Here is a 21,591-nt window from a genome sequence, read left to right on the forward strand (position 1 = left end):
GATAAAATTTAACTCGCGGTGACCCCCGGCAGCCGCAACAAATGATTGGTAGGTTTTGCTTGGTCTGATACCGGCCTCATCGTTATTCTCTATCGTACGACGAATGGACATGCTTAGTTCCCTGTGCTGTTTGAGCATCTCTGCTTTGCTTGGACAGCAGGGGTGTGAATGATCCAGCACAACCTTTGAAATGATCCAAGCACCGACATCCTTCATTGTGTGTATATAAATTCTTGCAGGACAGTTTAAACCGGCTGTCGGATTGGTCTTCTCGGTTGGAGATATTTTAGATTTCCATTTTCCCTCTCTGCTACATGTAATCAGTTGATTCTTAATCTCGTTTCCCTCCTATTTGTGCACCGAACTCTTGTAGAGAAACCTGCAGCCTTGGCGTAGTTCCTGTAAAATTTTCCGGCATCTTCAAAGGTGGTAAAGGTCATTCCAACCTTCGGAACAAGCTCGTCATCAACAACCGAGAGAGGCTGCACAATACACCGTGTCAGAACTGTGAATACACCCATAGATATGATACAAATACACCCAATCATGTCTAATATGATACACCCGAACCGCAACAACTCAACTACAGAATGACCTTTAAAGCCATAAACTGTCAATACACAGGCTGCAGAATACACCATGTCAAAAACTAAAAACACACCCAATCATGTCTGATATAATACACCTGAACAACAACAACTCAATTAAAAATAACAAAAAACCAGTAAAGTGTATATACACCCACACTTCTAGCTAAAATACACCCAAAGAAGAATTGATCTACACCCGAGCGTCTGCTATAAATTCCAGGTAATTAATCAATGTTAAGCAATTTTTAAACTACACAATGCTATACAAATTACTGTAAATCAAACCTCAGGAACTTCGTTAGATTCAAATTCATAATCCACTTCGCTGGATTCAGCAGACAATCTGAGCTTGAAGGATCCATTATCTTCAAAACGAGTTCAAACTTTGATTTCAGAAAACAACAAATCAAAAGAGAAAACGAAACTCGAGTTGCAGAGAGAGAAAAAGGTAACGTAAACGAAGAACATACCAGTGAGAAAAGGAGAGGAAAAGATCGATGGAGAAGAATGAGGGAAGACGCGCGAAAAGAAGAACAACCAAATCTCAAAATAACGAAAACGAAGAAGGAAACAAATATTTCAAATTTGGAAGTTAGATATACGCGGAATATTATATAGCGCGTGTATTCAACGTACGTGGAGGAACGCGTATTTTAAATTTATTGTTTAATAAACTTGTAAAGCATAAGAGCTTTTTCGATATTTTTTTCTCTGTCCGAAAACCTAAATTGGTCAATTGGACATGCATAAATAATGTTATTATTTGTAAAGAAATTTTACAAATATAAAATTAAATGAAAAAATATCCAAAAAAAAGTGAAGTTATATTGACGTAAAGAGATATGAATTAAATACGAGCATAGTTTATTAGTTATAGAAATCAAAAGATTATGTTTGTGTGTACATTAATTGTATTATCATTGATGATTGATAATAAACGGATGAAGGGAATGAGAATATTTGGGTAAAGAGATGGAATAAAAGAAATAGGTATAATATAATCATTTAAATTTTAAATTAATAAAATGAATAAAAATGAGAATACGTGCACTCTTATTTAAGGTGTTTATTAGTTTGAATCCCAAGAGTTTTGTGTGTATATAATGTATAGTAAAAATTCAGATCCAGATAATTTTACATAAAATTAATAATTAAAAATAATTAAATAATTTAATTAATTTAATTAAATTTTTATTTAATAATTTTTAATTATTAATTTTATGTAAAATTGACTGGATCATATATATATATATATATATGTTTTTCATCGCTATCTATATTCTGGCCTTTCCCTTTCAAGCACTAAAGTGTTAACTTTCCATCCAAACACGTATTGTAAGATTGAGAATAATAATCGAATTTTCAATCTTTTATAACCAGATATCCTTAATCAATATCAATGGAGACTGAAATTGAAGTGTATCCATTTTCTTCTAAAGACATTTTCAAATTGAATTAATCCAATCAATACAATTACACGTGAATTCGTTACTTATAGCCCTAGCTAGAAGGTGTTGACTTTGGGTGCAATAAAAGGATTCTAATTAAACTTGTAGATTGCACCAATGTACAGTTATTACTTATTACTTTTACATTTCATTTCCACACAAAAAAAACCAATTAAGGGTTCTAATTGTTGACTTTTTGGTTAGTTCTTCACCTAGACTTTGTCCCATTCATATTATTATTAGAGTTTCATTTTGATGTATTAATATATAAAGACTAAAAAATTTTATACAATCATCTAATCAAATTCATATATTCAAATATTGATTTTATAACAAATATAAAAATTAGTTATTTTATTAACGTAACAATAGAAATTAATTAAAGGTATTATACAAAAAGATAAAACTAAAAACATTGGGAGATTAATTACAAGAGAATCAACTTTCTAAAGATTTTTAACCTATTAAAATTTAGCGGCACTCTTTTTCTACGCATTTTTATACCGTAGTTGTAATAAGTAGAATACTTCAAAGAAGTTTACTAATAAATAGAGAGGTGCTTCTTTCTTTTGTATGGAATAGTAATGACATGTAGAATATAACACAGGTTGCACGCACCAACGTAATTAACTACTAATTAGTAATTACACACAATCAAAGGCGAATTTAATAACTACGCCTAAGAATTGAGTTTAAGACCCAAAGTTCAGCTAACTAACTCGTTCTTCCTTAACTCACCGAGTCAGCTCGCTACCAGCACTGATCCGTTTCCCATCTTCGCCCACCGTAACCGGGAAACCTTGACTCCGGCGTCGTCGCGGTCAGTGGAATCCGCCGTCGCTGATGCAAGCTCCTATCATAGCTGGAGCGCTTCTCAGGATCCGATAACGTAGAGTAAGCAGCATGGATCTTCATGAACTCGTCCGACGATACGTTCCGACCGCCAGTCACAGTGGCGGCGTCGGGATGGCAAACCCTGGCTAGTCGGCGGTACGCAGTCTTGATCTCGAGGATCGACGCGGAGGCGGGGATCCCGAGGATCTCGTAAAACGACGCTGTTGCGTGGAGAGAAAGACTCGATGATTGTTGATTCTCCGACGTCGGAGAAGTGGTGGCTCCGGCAGCGAGTGTTGGCCGGGATCTGACGTGGCGCAGCGAAGAGAAAGATGAGGATAGCATGATACGACACCGTTTCGTTTCGTTAAGTTGGAAGAGTTTCAGAGGAAAGGAAGAAGAGGAATTTGCGGTGCCATATATAACGAAACCAAGAAAAAGTGAATTGTGTGATACGTGAACTCTCAAGAGTAAGAGTGGGAAAGTGGTGGGTCCCGCTGTTGTTTCCCGTTTTTCTTTTTTAAATCGAATTCTCGCTGTTACGAATTAAAATTTCATTTATTCATTTATTATTAACTAATAAATTAATACGTATATAAAATAACATTCAAATTATTGATATTTGTTTAAGTTAATTAGTAAATTGACTATTTCATTGGCTGATCTCAGTGTTAATTTATCCAATACAAATCAGATTTCAGCTTTTTTTTAATTCTTTATCCGTGCTGACTCACACCATGAGTGTACACCTTATCGGCTTATCCTATCTTGGATATGGAGTAACTCCTATTTATTGAGTCGTATAATTATTAAAAATATTATTTATACATTAAAATTAATTATTAATATATTTATATATAAATATATATAATTTAATTTATTTTATTATATATTTTATATTAATAACTAATTTTAATATATACATAATATAATAATATAATTATAATACAATAATGTTGATTTAATTTTTAAAATATTTTGATTTTATAATTTTAAATAAGTTTATTAATTTTATAAAATTTATATTAAATTTAACAATTTTACAATTTAAATTTTGTTAAAATTGTAATTTTACGCACTTCATTTTTTTTCACGTTAAAATTTTTATTTTTCCCTATTTTGCATATGACAATAACTTCTACTTTGGATGAGAGAAATTGATTGATCATGATTAAAACTTTTATAATTTAGTCGAATTAAGAAAGTCTTCTAAAAGAGAAATCAACTGTGGAACGAAACTCAAATTTTGGTGAAGTCATATTGGGGAAACGTAAACTTGTATGTAAACATGCACACAAGACACAACAGCTAGCTTCTTGAAATTATAGTAATGGGAACGCTTCCGTGCGTATGGGCCGAGGTATAGTAACTCCTGTTGCCTGCTGCTGTGCTCAGGTGGGAGAGGTATATGTCGGCTGAGTTGGAATATCGCGGCGGAAGTACCTGCAAAAAGAATTTCGACGCTCAAGTAAGAATGTGAGTTATAAGAAAATGAGAGGAATAAATCAGAGTGAGTTTTGTGACCTCTTCTATTCCGAGGTTATGTATCTGTTTATATAGGCCTCGCGAATTGTTTAGTTGGCATTTATTTAGGGATTTTCCTTGTTTACCGAGAATATCTTGATGACGTTAATCCTAGTCAGTTGAGATTCTGAGTTCTGTTTTAGTCCTCGAATTTGGTGGTGTTCGTTATTTATTTGATTTTGTTGAGATATGCATTTGTTTGACCGAGGTTTGTGTTGATGAGATAAGGTTTGACGACCGAGGTTATAGGCTACGTATCATAGCCCCCAAGGTCGCCTTGTGTCCTTAAGGGAACAAGGGCGAGCTTTTTTCTTCATTAGTATTTGGATTTGCTGTCGTGGTTTTGCGTTTCGCGTTTGTCTTGGCTTCCTTGGGAAAGAGAAAAGTGGGCATTTAATTGCCGTTTTGTTTCTCGCGCTGAAATGATTGATGTGAGTTCATGGTGTAGTTTCCTGTGCAATCTTGGTCGTTGATCTTTATTGTGGATTTTGGACGGTTAAGATTGGGGCGGTTTTAAGTTGTGGCTTGTAAACCGTTTCGATACCCCATGTTTTATTATTGGATTTGTTATAGGTAACTCCTGCTTGATGTTAGTCTGAGTTTTTGCTATCAGAGGAGAAAAAGAATGAGTACCAAAGGTTTGTTTTGAAGGACTCCAGTTTCTCCCTCTTATCTTCTTCATTATTTTTTGTTTGTTCTACTGTCATGGAAAAGGGTAAGGTTACTGTAGAAGAGGGCGATCCTTGTAACTGGGTTAGTGAGCAGGTGAAGCAGTGTGTGTCTAGGTTTAATGATCTTGAGTCCGTGAGGGTGCTAGGTTCAAATGTATGGGTTAGGGAGGGACATAGGATCAGGATAGAGCTTTTACCTTGTGAGGAGGGAGATCGTGTGTGTGAGCGGATTGAGGGTTGGTCCTACTTCTATCTGTATTCATGTCTGCTAATTGAGCTGGGTGTCCGATTTTCCTTTACAGATTTTGAGTGTGGTGTCTTATTCTGATTGAATTGCGCTCCTTCTCAATTACATCTTAACTCTTGGGGCTTTGTTCATGCTTTTGAAATTTTAATGGATATTTTAGAGCGGCCTCCTTCCCTCAGGGTCTTCTTTTCCTTGTTTCAGTCCAAGGGGGTCAGGCGGGGATTATGGGTGAATCTTAGTAGCCATCCTCGTCATTCAGTGTTTTCTTTGTATAAATCTTCATATAAGGATTTTAAGACAATGTTTGTCAAGGTTAGAAGTGTCGATGATGAATTTCCTTTTTATCTTGATGAATTCTTAGAGGCTAGATTTCCTCTCTCCTGGTCTCCCGAACCAGTCCAGGTGCTTGACGTTGATGATAGGGTTTCTGATGATAACGCTGTGCTGGAATTTTTGTTAGAGGCGTTGGAGTCAGTTGGGTTGTTGTCTGTTGCTGAGTTGTTGAAGTGGGAGTAAAATAAGGAGGCGATTTTGGATTATTTAGGTAATCGCTCCTGGTATGGTTTGTTGATGTATTGGTATTGTTAGTATTGATATTTGGCTTTTGTGATTTTGTTTACAACTGAAAAAGCCCCCACCATCACTACTGCTGGGTTAAAGTCCTTTTTTAGCCAGAGGAAAAAGAATGAGAAAGAAGGATCGACCACCGATGCGGGTAAAGAAGGTGGTGCTGCTGTTCAGGCCGATGTTAATCCTCGTTCAAAAAGAAAAAGGGTGAAGAATCGCACCGAGGTAGTTGAGAGTAAAGAGGAGAACTCTCCGGTGTTACCAATTGTTGAAGCTGCATATGGATCTCAAAAGAGGCTTCATGCCTATCGGGAGGATGACAACATGAGATCCTTATGGTCAAGGTTCTTTCCATTTGCCACCCTTGTTGATGAACTGTGTCGTTTTCCCGAGGACTCTAAGATGATTGAAGAGGTTGGTCGGGCCGGAACTAGCCATTTTCTTCAGGTATCTTCTCTTTCTTTGTTTGCTTTCTATCTTTACTTTCCTTACTGAACCTTCTTCATTGCAGGTTATTGGAGCTCAGATTGTTGCTATTGGGAGGGCTCAGGAGCTTGCTGTCGAGTCTGAGGTGAAGGATTTTGTTGACATTGCTGAGCTGTCTTCTGCTGTTCAAAAAAAGGATAAGATGATTACTGAACTTTCGTCGTCTTTAAAGGCGAAAGAGGATGAGCTTATTGAAGAGAAGCGTCTTCACTCATTGGTTGCTGGAAATAACAAGGTTTTGAAATCTGAGAATGATCAATTGGCGGCTCGAGTGAAGGAGTTGGAAACCGAGGTTTACGAGAGTTTTGCACAAGGTTTTGAGAGGGCTATTTCTCAAGTTCGTGTTTTGTTTCTTGAGGTTGATGCCGATAAGTTGGATGCGACGAAGATCATTGTGAATGGAGAGCTGATTGACAATGAGGTTGATAAGCAAAGCGACAGCTCTAGTATTGGTGATAAAATAGAATGATGATTTGGCTAGGTTTTTTGAATTTTTTGATGTTATTTTGAAATGCTACAATGGTCTTTGTAATATTTGACTTTGCTGTTTGGTTGTTAAGATGCGTCCGAGTATGAAGCTCGGTTTTGTTTGTTTTGATATGCATACATGTATGTTTGTTTTTGGCTAGACGCCTCTTTGTATAACTAATTTGGTAGTCTTTACTGGCCGTTTTCGTTTGTTTGGAAATATTTGAAAAAGTAAAGTATGATGAGTAGCAGGATACGGATATCTTGTTTTGAAAGAAAATTTAGATATGGCGTTCGGCCTCGTTAAAACCCATTGAGTAAAACCCTACTTGGGATAAAAACCTCAAATGGGAAAAAGAGTACCTTCATCCGCTTTGTATACATTATGATTGATACTTCTTTAAAGAGGATACATTCCAATTGCCTGATATTGGTTCTCCTAGTAAGGTCTCCAGTTGATATGCTACCTTGCCGAGCACTTTGTAAATTCGGAATGGCCCCTCCCAGTTTGCTGCTAACTTCCCGTGGGCTTTGGGCCTTCTTGCCTCCTCTGTTTATCTGAGGATGAGCTCTCCACTTTCGAATGTTCTTGAGACGATCTTTTTGTTATGTTGTTTTTGTAAGAACTATTTTATCGCTAGTTGTTTTATCGTTGCTATTTCTCTTTCTTCATCCACGAGGTCTAGGTTGGCTGTTCTCTCTTTGTTGTTTTTGTTCTGATCATATAGCTCGGTTTGGAGGGTTGGCACTCCAATTTCTACAGGTATAAGGGCTTCTGCCCCATAAACCAATTTGAAGGGGGTCTCTCCGGTTGATGATTGAATTATCGTGTTGTAGCCCCATAAGACTTCTGGGACAAGGTCGGCCCATTCGCCTTTAGCATCGTCCAATTTTTTCTTCAAGGCCTGCAAAATGACTCGGTTATCTGATTATACCTGGCCGTTTGTCTCTGGATGCTCGACCGAGCTGAAATGATGTTTTATATTGAAGTTTTGTGAAAATAAGGCGAGGTGTTGATCTGTAAATTGTCGGCCATTGTCGGAGATTATTTCTCTAGGTATACCATAGCGGCAGATGATATTTTTCCAAAGGAAAGATCTCACCTTTTCTGCTGTTATCCATGCCAAGGGTTGTGCTTCAATCCATTTTGAGAAATAATCTATTGATACTAAAAGAAATTTTACCTGTCCTGGCGCTTTTGGAAAGGGGCCGAGGATATCCAACCCCCATCTATCGAAAGGCCAACTTACCTCTAGAGTGTGTAGCTTCTCTGCTGGTGTTGTGGATATCATGGCGTGCTTTTGGCAATTGTCACATTTTTTTACTTTGGCTATGCAGTCTCTCTTTATTGTTGGCCAATAGTATCCTGCTTGTAATATCTTAGTGGATAATGCTCGGCCTCCAATGTGATTTTCACACACCCCTTCGTGTGTCTCCGCCATTACTATCTCGGCTTCGCTTTTGTTTAGGCATTTTAGGAGAGGTTGTGAGAGTCCTCTCCTGTATAGGCTTTCTCCGACTACTGTGTAGTAGCTTGCTCTTCTTCGAAAGAGTTTTTCGTTTTGCTCATCTGTTGGGATAACTCCCGTTTTGATGTATTTGAGAAACGGTGTCCTCCAATCCTTATCCTATGTAATGCTCAATATGCCATTTAATTCAAAGCTTGGTTTTTCAAGTGTTAATTGTAAAAGTGTTGGTGTGTGTGAATGTGGCCTTGTTGTTGCTAATTTAGATAAAACATCAGCTCTTGTGTTTTGTTCCCGGTTCACATGTACTATTTTAAACTCATGAAATTTTGAAATAAGATCCTTTGTTATGAGCCAGTATCTCTCTAACAAAGGATCTTTTACCTGAAAGTCACCTTTGATTTGCTGGACAACGAGTAGTGAGTCACAGTATACGGTGAGATGATGTATTTGTAAGTCCTGGGCGAGCTTTAATCCGGCTAGAAGAGCCTCGTACTCTGCCTGGTTATTGCTTGCTGGAAATGAGAATTGTAATGACTGCTCGACTATGACTTGTTCTCCTTCATTAAGTGTTACGCCTGCTCCGATTTCGGTTTTGTTCGATGCGCCGTCTACATAAAGTTTATATTCTTTTTCCTTGTCCTCGGTTGTCAGCTCTGAGATAAAGTCGGCTAGTATTTGCAGCTTTGGAGTCTTCCGAGGTTGGTACTGTACATCGTATTCGGAGAGCTTGACGGACCATTTTGTTAGGCGTCCAGCTAGCTCAGGTTTGGTTAGAATCTGTTGAAGCGGTTGATTTGTTCTGACTATTATACTGTGGCTTTGGAAGTATTGCCTTAGTCTTTGTGCTGTTGTGACCAGGGCTAGGGTGAGCTGTTCTATTCTTGGGTATCTGGTTTCTGCCAGTTGTAGAATTCTGCTGACGAAGTACACCAGGCTTTATGTTTTTCCTGTTTCAGAAACTAGCACCGAGCTAATGGCATGATTAGAAACTGATAAGTATAAATATAGTGGTTTACCGAGCTCCGGTTTTTGAAGGATTGGTGGCAATGATAGTATTTGCTTAAGTTCTGTGAAAGATCGTTCGCATTCTTCTGTCCAGTTGAACTTTTTATTCTTGGAGATTGTTTGGAAAAAATGGTATGATCGGTTTGCTACTGCCGGTAGGAAACATGATAGTGCGGCAACTTGTCCTGCTAGTTGTTGTACTTCTTTTATTGTTTTTGGACTGTTCATTTTGAGAATAGCTTCACATTTTTCTGGGTTTGCTTCAATTCCTCGTGAGGTCAGCATAACTCAGAGGAATTTCCCTCCTTGAACTCCGAATGCACATTTTTCTGGGTTTAGTTTCATGTTATATGCTCGGATTTGTTGGAAGACCTCTTCTAGATCATCACAGTGTGATCCTTATTCCGAGGTTTTTGCTACCATATCATCTACATAGATCTCCATGTTCCTTCCTATTTGTTGTTGGAAAACCTTGTCCATGAGCCGCTGGTATGTTGCTCCTGCGTTCTTAAAACCAAATGGCATAACTTTTAGCAAAAATTTCCGTGTTCTGTTATAAAGGCTGTTTTGTTTTAATCTTCTGGGTGCATGAGGATCTGGTTGTATCCAGATTATGCATCCATGAAGCTTAAACTTTTAAATCCAGAAGTGTTATCTACTAATTTGTCAATGCAAGGTAAAGGATACGTATATTTTGGACAAGCTTTATTTAGATTTGTGAAGTCGACGCACATGCGCCATTTACCTGATTGTTTTCCTACCATTACCACATTTGAGAGCCATGTGGTGAAGCGAAGCTCTTTTATGAAGCCGGCGTTGAGAAGTTTCTTTGTCTCTTTAAGGGCTACCTTCATTTTTTCTTCTCTGAGGTTCCTCTTTTTCTGGGCAATTGGCTTGCTTGTTTTGTTTATGGCGAGTTTGTGGCAGATTATATTTGGATCTATCCCTAGCATGTATGTTGGTGTCCAGGCAAATAAGTCGACGTTGCCTTGGAGTACTCTTATTAGCCTTGCTCGCTCCTCTCCTTCTAGAGCTCGGCTGATATAGGTAAACTGTTCGGCTTTTGGCGCCAGGGGGATCTTCTCAAGCTCGTCCGTTGGTTCTGGCCTTTCTTGAAAATCCTCCCTTGGATCCAGTTCCAATAGGGACAATACCTCAGATGCGGTATGCGTTACTCCCGCCCTTTGGTTAGTCTTAGGTTCATTGCTGGCTTTCTTTAAGCTGGCGTTGTAGCATTGCCGAGCTTGTTGTCGATTTGAATGTACGGTTGCCACCTTATTGCTTTGTACCTGAAACTTAACACACAAGTGTAATGTTGATACTACCGCTCTGAAGTTATTCAGGGCGGGCCTTCCAAGAATAATGTTATAAGGACTAGGGCAGTCAACTATGAAGTATTGGACGTCAATAGTTTTCGGTAATGGGGGGTCACCCATAGTTGTTTTCAGCCATATGTGCCCTTTTGTCGGGATCCTTTCTCCGGATGAGGGCTGCATGGCTTTTTCAGATAGTTGCATTTTTATGAAAGTTGAATAAAATAATACATCAGTGCTACTACCTGGGTCCAGAAGGACTTTTCTTACCAATAACTCTCCTGTCTAGATGGAGATCACGACTAGGTCATCAAGGTTTGGGCCTGTTAGGTCGTCCTGGCAGAAGGTTATCTCTGGCTTTGTCATCTTGTGCTTTGTTGTAAGATTTGTTCTTTCGATTGCCAGCATTGCTCGGTAGCTCCTCTTTTGGGCCGAGCTTGTTTCGCCTCCTCCTGCATATCCTCCTGATATGCAGTTTATGATTCCCCTGGGAGGATCTGTTGTTGTCCATTTTCCTTTTTTTCTCTCTGTTGACCGCTCCTCTGACTCTTTCTTGGTTTTTCTGCTTTTTCGACCTTCGACATATTTTTCTAAGAGGCCCTGCCGAGCTAATCTTTCTAATAGGTCCTTGGCTATCACACATTCGTCCGTTGTATGTCCATACTTCTGATGGAAGGCACAATGCTTGCTTCTATCTACAAACTGTTGATCTTGATAGCTTCCAGCTCTGGCGGGAGGTTTGACTATTTTGGCGTTGAGGATCTCCTTGATTATATTCTCCCTTTTTGTGTTGAATCTGATGTAGGTATCGAACTTTGGAGTGAGCTTGAAGGGTTTCTTCTGATCTTTCCTGCTCGGTGGTCTGAATGTCTTTTCGTCCTCCTTTCTGGTCGGCTGTTTGTCCGTCTTTTGTGCTTCTCGCAATTCCTCAATCTCTATTTGGCCTGCAACTCTTTCTCGGAATTTTTCCAATATTTTGGGTTTGGTTATTGCTATTGTTTCTCTAAACTTCCCAGGCCTGAGTCCGGCCTTGAGTGCGTGTAGGTGGATGTTAGGGTCCAAGTCCGGAATCTCCATGGTAGCATCAGCGAACCGGATTAAGTAATCCTTCAAGCTCTCATGTTGTCCCTGTTTGATTGTCCCGAGGTAATCTGAGCCGTGGACATAGATCCTGAAGGCGGCGAAGTAGTCAATAAAAGACCTCGCCAAATTCTCGAAACATGAAATTGATCCTGCAGAAAATTTAGAAAACCACAATAAAGCAGCACCATTAAGGTAAGTAGGAAAAGAACGACATAATATAGGTTCATTATTAGGGCCGTTAAAGAACATCATGGATTGGAATTTTTTAACGTGAGATCGGGGGTCACCAATCCCCTTGTAAGGTTCCAGGGAGTTAGGCAGAATGAAATTCTTAGGCATCTTGAAGTTCGTGATTTCTTCAGAGAAGGGGTTGTCTAGCGTCAACTTCTCCTTTGGTGGGGTGATGCTTAAGGGGTCTGAGTTTCCCAAGGCCGCGTTCTTGGAGCTACTCTCCTCATGTTTGCCTGTGTTATTCTGTGTGGAGATCTTGGCTAGCCTATGGACTTCCGCCTGGAGTTCGGCCATCTGGGCTAGCAGCTCGGCTTGGTTGAAGGATTGAGCTCCATTTTCAGCCATGTCTGGGAGGTCAGAATCCCTGCACACAAGAAAAGAAACGGAGAATATCTAAGAGTAAAAGTAGGGTTAGATCAACTCAGGGCCCCACGGTGGGCACCAAATGTTCCGTGCGTATGGGGCCGAGGTATAGTAACTCTTACTGCCTGCTGCTGTGCTCAGGTGGGAGAGGTATACGTCGACTGAGTTGGAACATCGCGGCGGAAGCATCTACAAAAAGGACTCCAACGCTCAAGTAAGAATGTGAGTTATAAGAAAATGAGAGTAATAAATCAGAGTGAGTTCTGTGACCTCTTCTATTCCGAGGTTATGTATCTGTTTATATAGGCCTTGGGAATTGTTTAGTTGGCGTTTGTTTAGGAATTTTCCTTGTTTACCAAGGATATCTTGATGACGTTAATCCTAGTCAGTTGAGATTTTGAGTTCTGTTTTAGTCCTCAGATTTGGTGGCGTTTGTTATTTATTTGATTTTGTTGAGATATGCATTTGTTTGACCGAGGTTTGTGTTGATGAGATAAGGTTTGACGACCGAGGTTGTAGGCTACGTATCAGGAACAAATCATCAAACCGACATAAATAATTTTTTTGGGCGAAAATACTTTCTCCAAACTAGTATTGTTACTCATAATAACATTCTGATAATATAACTTTTATAAAATTACGTTAGTTTTATTTTGACACTATAGATTATAATACAAAAAATCAAAAAATCGTAAAATCAAATTACTTTAAAAAAAATCGTATGTATGAGACAAAAGTTTCTATCCAAAATAAGAAGATCACGACCTTCGTAGTAGATTCAACGTGCATATGCGAAAATGTGCCTCATGAATCACTATTCTTTTTTCGTCTGGCCTAATTTAATCACACTCGGAGAATTGGATGACATTACATGTGGGGAAGAGTAGTTTTGTCATCACTCGCGTTGTTCCATGTTTTCGCCTAAAGTATATTTCCTCATGCATTGCACTTTGAACATGATTTGCGGAACAAATAATATTTAGGATTACCTTGGTGCCAGTGACACAAGGAATTAAAGTAACACATTATATGAAATGAAAGTGTAAATACACCACTTCGCTTTACGATCATATCACCAATCACGCAAATCACAATAACTGTTAATTTCGGTACTTTCCTAGTTTCAAACCCAAAGCTAAAATGAAGTGACTATGTTTTTGTCCACAGATTGAGCTCTACATGTGAAGTTTTTGTAGGCGTTTTTCTTTCTACTTTTTGTAGCTACATTATTCACTACTTTGGATTCACATTGGGCCCATTTTCATGTTAATAGGCCCGTTTATTTATTATTCATCTTACATAAAAAAAGGCCCAATAAAACAAAACAAAACAAAATATACAAACTACAAAGTTAATTCCCGTACCAGTCGCCACTCATTATTTCCACATAACCAAAACGACAACTGAAAACAACACAAAACGACAACGTGATACCAAGATAAGTAACAAAAGAAGGAAGGCGGAGCCACCGCCACCGCCACCGCCGATGACGGCGGAAATCAAGCAGTGGCGGTCTTAGAAGCTTCGAGATCTGCAGCTTTCTGGAGCAAGCTGTTGTCATCATCTTCGAGAACCATCTGGATCGGAAAAGATCCCAAACCGTCAGCGATTGCGAGCATGATCTTCTTCATCTCGGATCGGAATTCGTTCTTGTCGACGTCGCCGCTTCCATCACCATCGAACCTCTCGAAGATGGAATCGTAGAGTTTCTTGAGTTCCTCCGGCGAAGTAGCAACGTCGATGCCGAAGTGCGTCTCGATGAGCCTCATGGACTCGAAGGCGGTGCGGAGCTCGGAGCGTGACAAAACGCCGTCGTTGTTGGTATCAAGCGCCGTGAATTGTTCATCAACGCTCTTGTTGAAGTGTGCGTCGTCGTTAACGAAATCCCTAACGGTCGTGCCGTCAATAACCACCACTCCCATCCCTTCTCTCTTATCTGTGAAGTGCTTTGTGGGATCTTAATTATAATAATCTTATGGCTATGGTGAAGTGAGATGAGATAATCTTATTAGTCTATATTATATACTCAAAACAATAAATGAGATAGCAATAAGATTAAAAGGGGATAATAATTTTGGTACTCACATCAACATGAAAAAAAAAAAATAAGATACAGACACATGTTATATTAGATAATTTAATTAGATATATAAAATTTTTAACCAATTTTAATTATTATCGATATTTTGATGTGTTTAATTTTAATATATTAATAAAATAAATTAATTTACATTGTCATCAATATAAAAGATAATATTTGTATTAATATAATGTTATATAATTAAATGCATGTAAAAGTTTATACCGAATCAAAATTAAATTTTATTTTGATACAAGTGATCACCAATAATTTTATTAAGCTCGTTGAATATAATTGATGCGTGGGCTACAGGTGTCCATTCGATTTTTCAAGTTTAGAAGAAGGAAGATATTTTTCACGAAAATAATAATAATCGTATTGGTTTTTAAATGATAACCAGATGGAATAAAAGAATATTTCACAAAATCTGTGAACCGACGCTTGATTTGGTTTTACTTTATGCTTTTAGCGTTATCACCATACTATATGGCATATGCGGTTGATTGTGAATTTGTGATATATATCCTCATGTAAAAGTACTTTAGAATATATTTCCCACTCGTAATTATTCTATTTAGTCTATTAATTAAGTAATGAGAATTTGATGCCTTATTTTTTATAAATAAAAAGTATTTGTTTATTGAGAAGGGTATTTTGTTGAATTAATATTTAATTTAATCTCTAAAAATTTTAATTATTTTCATTTAGTTATTAAATTTTGTAAACGTGATAAACATTAATTTCTAAAATAATTTTTGACATATAAATATTAATAAAATATTAATTTTTTTTGGGATGTCTAATAAAATGCTAATATGAACTTGCAAATTATAAAATTTATAAAATAATATTGTTTTGGTTCTGACGTTTAAATAGTCTAAAAATATTACTATATCACTTGCAGTGAGAAGAAAAATTTCAATTAATATCGCTTACAATATTATTTTTGGACTATTTAAATATCAAGACGAAAATGACATTATTTTATAGAATTCAGTGTAATATTTAACTGTTTTTTTAATATTTCATTAATATTTATGCATTAAAAATTATTCTAAAAACTAACATAAATCACATTTACAAAATTTAAAAATTAAATATAGACAATTAAAATTTTATAAACTAAATTAAAACTTATATATAAATTCAGACCAAATTAAATATTATTTCATATTTTGCCAATAAACTTAAGAATTCCTCAACAACTTCACAGAAAGGTTTACCAGAGTTTCATGTTGTTGATAGATTTTGTCCTTTTTTCCTTTCGTTGAATGAACCAATATCTAGGATTGATGAAATTCAGACAACTCTAATATAATGTTAAAATATTTTTCTATATTTCTGTTAAAAAAAATAACCTGTAAATGTTCTATTTTGAACGTAAATGAGATATATTCTATTGTCTAACAGTATCTAAAATGAATTCAAAAGCTCATACTTAAAGAAACCCAGAACACAGGCCAATCTTACATGCAACAAAAAAAAGGGGTAAATTACTTTAATCACTGTTATTTATTTGTTTATTTGAATTTTTTTATTTTTTGGGTTCCGATGATCACTGTATATGAAAGTGACCAGTGTAAACGACCTTTAAGGATTTAGGGTTTTACCCAATGACATTCCTAACAGTGAGCAAGTCTATGTTTGTGTGAGGCCTAAGGGCTAAGGATTAGCATAATTGGCACAACTATAAATGAAGCACACAGCTATGTTCAGTCCTATAAATATATTGAGCATTAGTTGAGCTTCAACCTCTAATTTAATGTGACTACTAACTGCTATTTTCTTGGGCTTTGGGGGTTGACAATGGGCCTTCCTACCCCTTTTTCCTGCAATGAAAATGACTTTTCTATCAATAAATTCTACCTCTGCATTTTTTACTTTCCCAACTTCTATTTCTATGTTAATATTTTTTTGGTAATATATATTGATATATTAATTTATTGTAATTAGTATAGTAAATTTTTTACCAACTATTTGAGTTAAATTTCAATCATATTATTTATTTACAACAAATCAGTAATTAAACTAAATATTTATAGAAAATAATACTTGTTAAAATAAATGATAAAATATGATAGTAAATATATGATAGTAAATTTATACATGAATATATGATAATAAATTTGATAACTAGACTTTTTATGTATAAATAATATATTTGGTTAAATTTAGTTTTTTAATATTATAAAACTATTTTACATCGCAAATACATAATTAAATTTAATATATTGCTAGTATAAGATCTAAATGTTACAAAAATGATAATAAAAATAAGAGAGTTAAAATCAAGTATTAATAAATAAAAATATTATTTGTATATTAAAATTAATCATTAAAATTAATTTATATATATATTTATATGTTAAAAAAAAATAGATATAACTTTTCTTTATTTCTTTTACAATATTTTATGCATTTATGTGTTGATAATTTAAAAAGAAAATAATTTAGAAAATACAAATAACATTATTATAGTCACTTACCAGCATTTTTCGATCTCCTTGCACAACATACATTATTTCAACTAGAGTACTAGCAGAAAATAATTATTGAAAGACATGGACCCAAAGGACAAGAGATGGAGAAGATCTCAAAAAATAATTTATACGGCTTTGCTTTCTCTTTTTTCTTATTCTAATAATTCTAATTATGATTTATACTAGAAATCATTATTTATCCGGTTTGGGAATAATGAAGTACTTGATCACAAATATCGTACTAGTATTTGTTCTTTTGTAGTCATACATAAAGCTTTTATTTTTTTTTCACTCAATAAAAATGATTATGCTGTATTATATTAAAATTAGTCACTAAAATCAATTATTATTATAAAATATATGTTAAAATATAAATACACATTAAAAATAAATTAAATCACACATATATTTATACATAAATATATTAGTAACTAATTTTAGTGCACGAATAGCATTTTCTTAATAAAAATTCAAGTTGCTATGTGTGTATGGTTCATACATATTTGTATGCATATGCAATTTCGTCATTTGATGTAACATTATTCTTGAGGCATTAAGGATGGTAATTGAAATGGAGCTTTCATGCATGGAGACATTGAAGTTTCACTTTCACCCTTCTCTTAGTTCTGTGTTCTGTTCTGAAATGCTACCATTTATTACAGAAGACAAAATCTTGTTTTTCCTTTCTATTTGTATGTGTATGCACATGCCCTTTTGATATTTACATAAACTCTTGGAGTATATTCAAAATATATAGCTGTCTCCTTTGTTTTATTCTCCGGTGGTGATGTACTCGTGTATCATTTCCAACAAGGATGAAATTTGAAATATATAAGGTAAAAAAGATATGAATAAAAATGAGGGTGATTCACTTTTTTATGGGTTAATAGTGAAAATGATTTTTAATTAAAAGATATAATTGTTAGTTAAATTAATCTTTTTATAAATTAAATTATAATTAAATAATATAATTAGCCTATCATATATCATTGATTCATTGTCTAATGGATGAAAAAACTAATTTAGTTTATTATTATTTAACTTATTTTTTTAGAGATTAATTTAAAATATCTAATTTTTCAAGAACAAATATGTACAAACATAATTTTTTCTAAAGTTATTTTGATTATTAACACAAACTTTATCGTTGTATTTAGTTTTGGATATCAAACAAATCTTAAATATTAAATTAATAAAAGTTTGTTTTGTAAGTTTTTTTAAAAATAAAATAAACTACTAAAATAATATTTAAAAATTTATGTCATTAATAAAAATAATTTAAAAGGTCGAACGACAAATAAACACTTAAAATGTTTAAAAAATGATAAAAAAAATATATAAATATTAGATATATATTCTCAAAAATTAGTTTAAAAATCAGAGTTTGATTATGTTTTGAAGTTAAAGTCGTACTATAAATTTTGGGGTAAAAAACCATATTAAGCCAAATGAGTGAAAAAATAACGTAAATACGCCAAAGCAAAAATCGTTTCAGCAATAAGCCAGACCGCATTTTTATATAATTCGAACCAGCTTGGTTCGAACTCAAAATGGTAGTAAATCGAACCTGCTTAGTTCGAATTAGGGTAATAAATCGAACCAACCTGGTTCGAATTATGAATGAACATAATTCGAACCTAGGTGGTTCGAATTATAGAGAGAGGGTTTCTGTGTAATTCGAACCGGGCTGGTTCGAATTACACCAATCATAGGTCGAACCAGACCGGTTTGAATTAGTGTGAGACTGATTGAGCTGTGTATCTATGGACGAGGCAGATCCGAATCGGCCAAAGAGGTGCGGCCTATGTCGCCAACCCGGCCTATGTCACCAATCATAGGTCGAACCAGACCGGTTTGATTTTTTATGTATAATGCAACACTTTCCGTGGATGCAGAATTTAATAAGAAAAAAATAATGACTAAACTGTTTCAAGATTCGTTGATCCTACGAAGTGAATGTCCGACAAGAGAAATAAAAAAAAAACATAGGTGAACAGAGTATAACATAATAAAAAAAGTACAAACCACTATCATACATGATTGAACTTTAAAGAAAAAAATACATGAAACGTGAATCATCTAAACAGATGCGACCCAGTACCACAGCGACGAGGTACCCGTGCCCTCTGACCTCGGCGGATAAACGGCTCCTCATCCTCGATGTCATCCCCGTCATCCGGTGGGGCAGGCTGTGCTGGTGGCGCAACATGCAGGGGTGCCGCTGAAATCCCTGCGACAGACTCTGATGCAGCGGTGAAGGCGGATGGAGGAGTACCTCCAAGACAGAACTGGTGACCAGCGGATGAGGATGGAGGCTCATTCAGATCAACATCTAACGGGGCCTGTGTGCTTGAGGTCTGACCACCACTGCGCGGAGTCGCGTCCCCCTGCATGATGGCGGTGATCTCCTCAAGGAAGCGTGGACTCCCAAAGTCCCCAACAAGCGTGTCTGACCCAATGAAGTCTGACCACTGTGATCCGGAGATGCGCCAAGGTGTCCCCCCTGCTCAGGCTGGTCATCGGCTGGCACACCAACGAAGTAATCTCCAAGAGGGCCTGATCCAAGTACAGCGTCACCTGTGTCAGCCCCGGCACCCATCCCTGTACCATACCACTCACCTGCATGACCATGATCGTGTGTGGTAGTACCAGCAGATGCAGCAGCCCCCGAACCACCCCCACCAACATGCTGATGCTGATCGTCGGTGTCGTCCCCATGGTCAGCACGACCCCTCGCCCTACCTCGCTGGCCTCGTCCTCCGCCTCTAGCGGGACCGGCGTCGTAATCATCGTGCACAGCATGGTCAGGCCACCTCCACTCACGCTGGCTCCTCCGTGTCCCCACACCCATCCTCCTCTCAACCCTACGCCTGTCCGGCACGTCCTCAGGACGATCCATGTCAGGAACTCGCCCCGGACCCCGCTGTGAGGCCTCTAATGGAATGGGAACTGCTCTAGGATCCCCCAACTGCGACTCCGGAGACAAGAACCTCTTCCCATGCTGACGCCACCAGTCAAGGAACGCATGCGAAGGTCCGGGGTCGCCTACAACGTCGAACCTCAGCACACAGTCCTGACGAGAGTCCCAAAGGAGATGCCACCTCTGCAAAGTAGACGGGAACCATCGATCGCCGCCTCTACCGTCCTTGGACATCAAAAAGTCAATGTTCAGGGCGGGATGCGGAATGGGCTGAACCCCACCAAACTGCGGAAGAACACGATCTATCTGATGCCACTCTATCACAGCAAAGTAGATCAGCGCCGTCACAGAGCGCCACAACGCCATATGCCTAGGCTCCAAAACCTCTGGATGCACAACCTGAAGTACGTCGGGAGTACTATACGGCATCCATAGAAACTGCAAAAGGAACTCACCCTTGTCAGGGCAACTGTAGCACACAACTAGAAATGCTAGATTCTAAAAGGACACTTGTTAAGTAGCATACTCACCTCCCCGTCCTGTAACCGGTCTATCCTGGTCCTCCACATCTGCACTCTAGGACCCTTCTCGCTACCGGAAGGGTTGTAACCTGACCATCTGCACCAATACACATTTGTTACATCAACAGAAATATTAATGAATACGCAGGTATGTATGTCAAGTTGAAATAGAGAAGGACTAGTATAGTACCTGGAAGCCAATGGCCAGCTCGACTCATCATATCCTGCAGGCCTAAACCGAGGAAAGCGCCAAAAGATCCAAGACTGGAGTAGCTGAAGCGGGCCCGCTAACTTGACAACATGTCTGTTCGCCACTCGGCACATGCACCGGTACAACCAAGCCAGTGCGGCAGAACCCCAGCTGTATGTACCCAGCTCCTCCAGTCTAGCTACGTACGGAAGCCATCTAATGTGAATCCGGTTCCCTGACTTGTCCGCAAACAGCTGCGTGCCCAACAACATCATGATGTACGCACGGGCATACCGGCGCACAGTCTCATCATCTGCATCCTCAGGGCACTCCTCGAAGGTCTCCTGAAACCAGCTGCTGTTCACTGCGTACTTCTGAACCTGGCTGGGAGGAGGTATAACTCCGAGCAACTCCTGGAACCAGACCCAGGCTGGACGGCCACCCTCGATGTATATATGGAACTCGGACAAGCACCCGCTCACGTAACGGCCGTCCACTGGCAAACCCAGCTGGTATGCCACGTCCTGGAGTGTGATGGTGCACTCTCCGAACGGCATATGGAACGTGTGCGTCTCCGGACGCCATCGCTCTACGAAAGCACTGACAAGGGCCTCGTCTAGCCGGAACCATCGGTCGTTCAGCCTTGCAAGATGGTATAGACCTGCCATCTGCAAGTACGGAACGTATCTGTCATCAAGTCGCATGCCCTGCTGCCGCCGCATGCTCCTAATGCATCGCTGGGGCTGCTCACAAAATGAAACGCTCAGTTAGAACCGGCTTAAAATCCAACCACAACCATAAGCAGCACGATAAATCATCAACATACCGTTCTGCTAAATAAGACCGCATAACATTACATGAAAGATAAGCAACTGGAAAACAAATCACCAACATAAAACCACTAACGGAAATCACCTACCCTAAACCACTAACATAAACCGTTTGCATAAACCACTCGCAAAAACCGCTAACACAAACCACCAACATAAACCACTAACATAAACCGTTTGCATAAACCACTCGCAAAAACCGCTAACACAAACCACCAACATAAACCACTAACATAAACCGTTTGCATAAACCACTCGCAAAAACCGCTAA

General features: G+C 37.8%; 3 protein-coding genes across 3 annotated transcripts; all 3 read right to left on the minus strand.

The window, feature by feature from the left end:
- Positions 1 to 2,455: 2,455 nt before the first annotated feature.
- LOC127743887 (chaperone protein dnaJ 11, chloroplastic-like) lies at positions 2,456 to 3,307 on the minus strand. The gene has a single exon (XM_052256073.1). The coding sequence runs from the start codon at positions 3,215 to 3,217 to the stop codon at positions 2,789 to 2,791; it is 429 nt and encodes a 142-aa protein (XP_052112033.1). The 5' UTR covers positions 3,218 to 3,307; the 3' UTR covers positions 2,456 to 2,788.
- Positions 3,308 to 10,907: 7,600 nt separating this feature from the next.
- Positions 10,908 to 12,281, minus strand: LOC107478226 (uncharacterized). The gene has a single exon (XM_016098366.1). The coding sequence runs from the start codon at positions 12,279 to 12,281 to the stop codon at positions 10,908 to 10,910; it is 1,374 nt and encodes a 457-aa protein (XP_015953852.1).
- A 1,255-nt stretch (positions 12,282 to 13,536) lies between these two features.
- On the minus strand, positions 13,537 to 14,314 carry LOC107476593 (uncharacterized). The gene has a single exon (XM_016096435.3). The coding sequence runs from the start codon at positions 14,219 to 14,221 to the stop codon at positions 13,799 to 13,801; it is 423 nt and encodes a 140-aa protein (XP_015951921.1). The 5' UTR covers positions 14,222 to 14,314; the 3' UTR covers positions 13,537 to 13,798.
- Positions 14,315 to 21,591: the final 7,277 nt, after the last annotated feature.

The sequence above is a fragment of the Arachis duranensis genome, unplaced genomic scaffold, assembly GCF_000817695.3.
Source record: "Arachis duranensis cultivar V14167 unplaced genomic scaffold, aradu.V14167.gnm2.J7QH unplaced_Scaffold_165934, whole genome shotgun sequence".
Lineage (NCBI taxonomy): Eukaryota > Viridiplantae > Streptophyta > Magnoliopsida > Fabales > Fabaceae > Arachis > Arachis duranensis.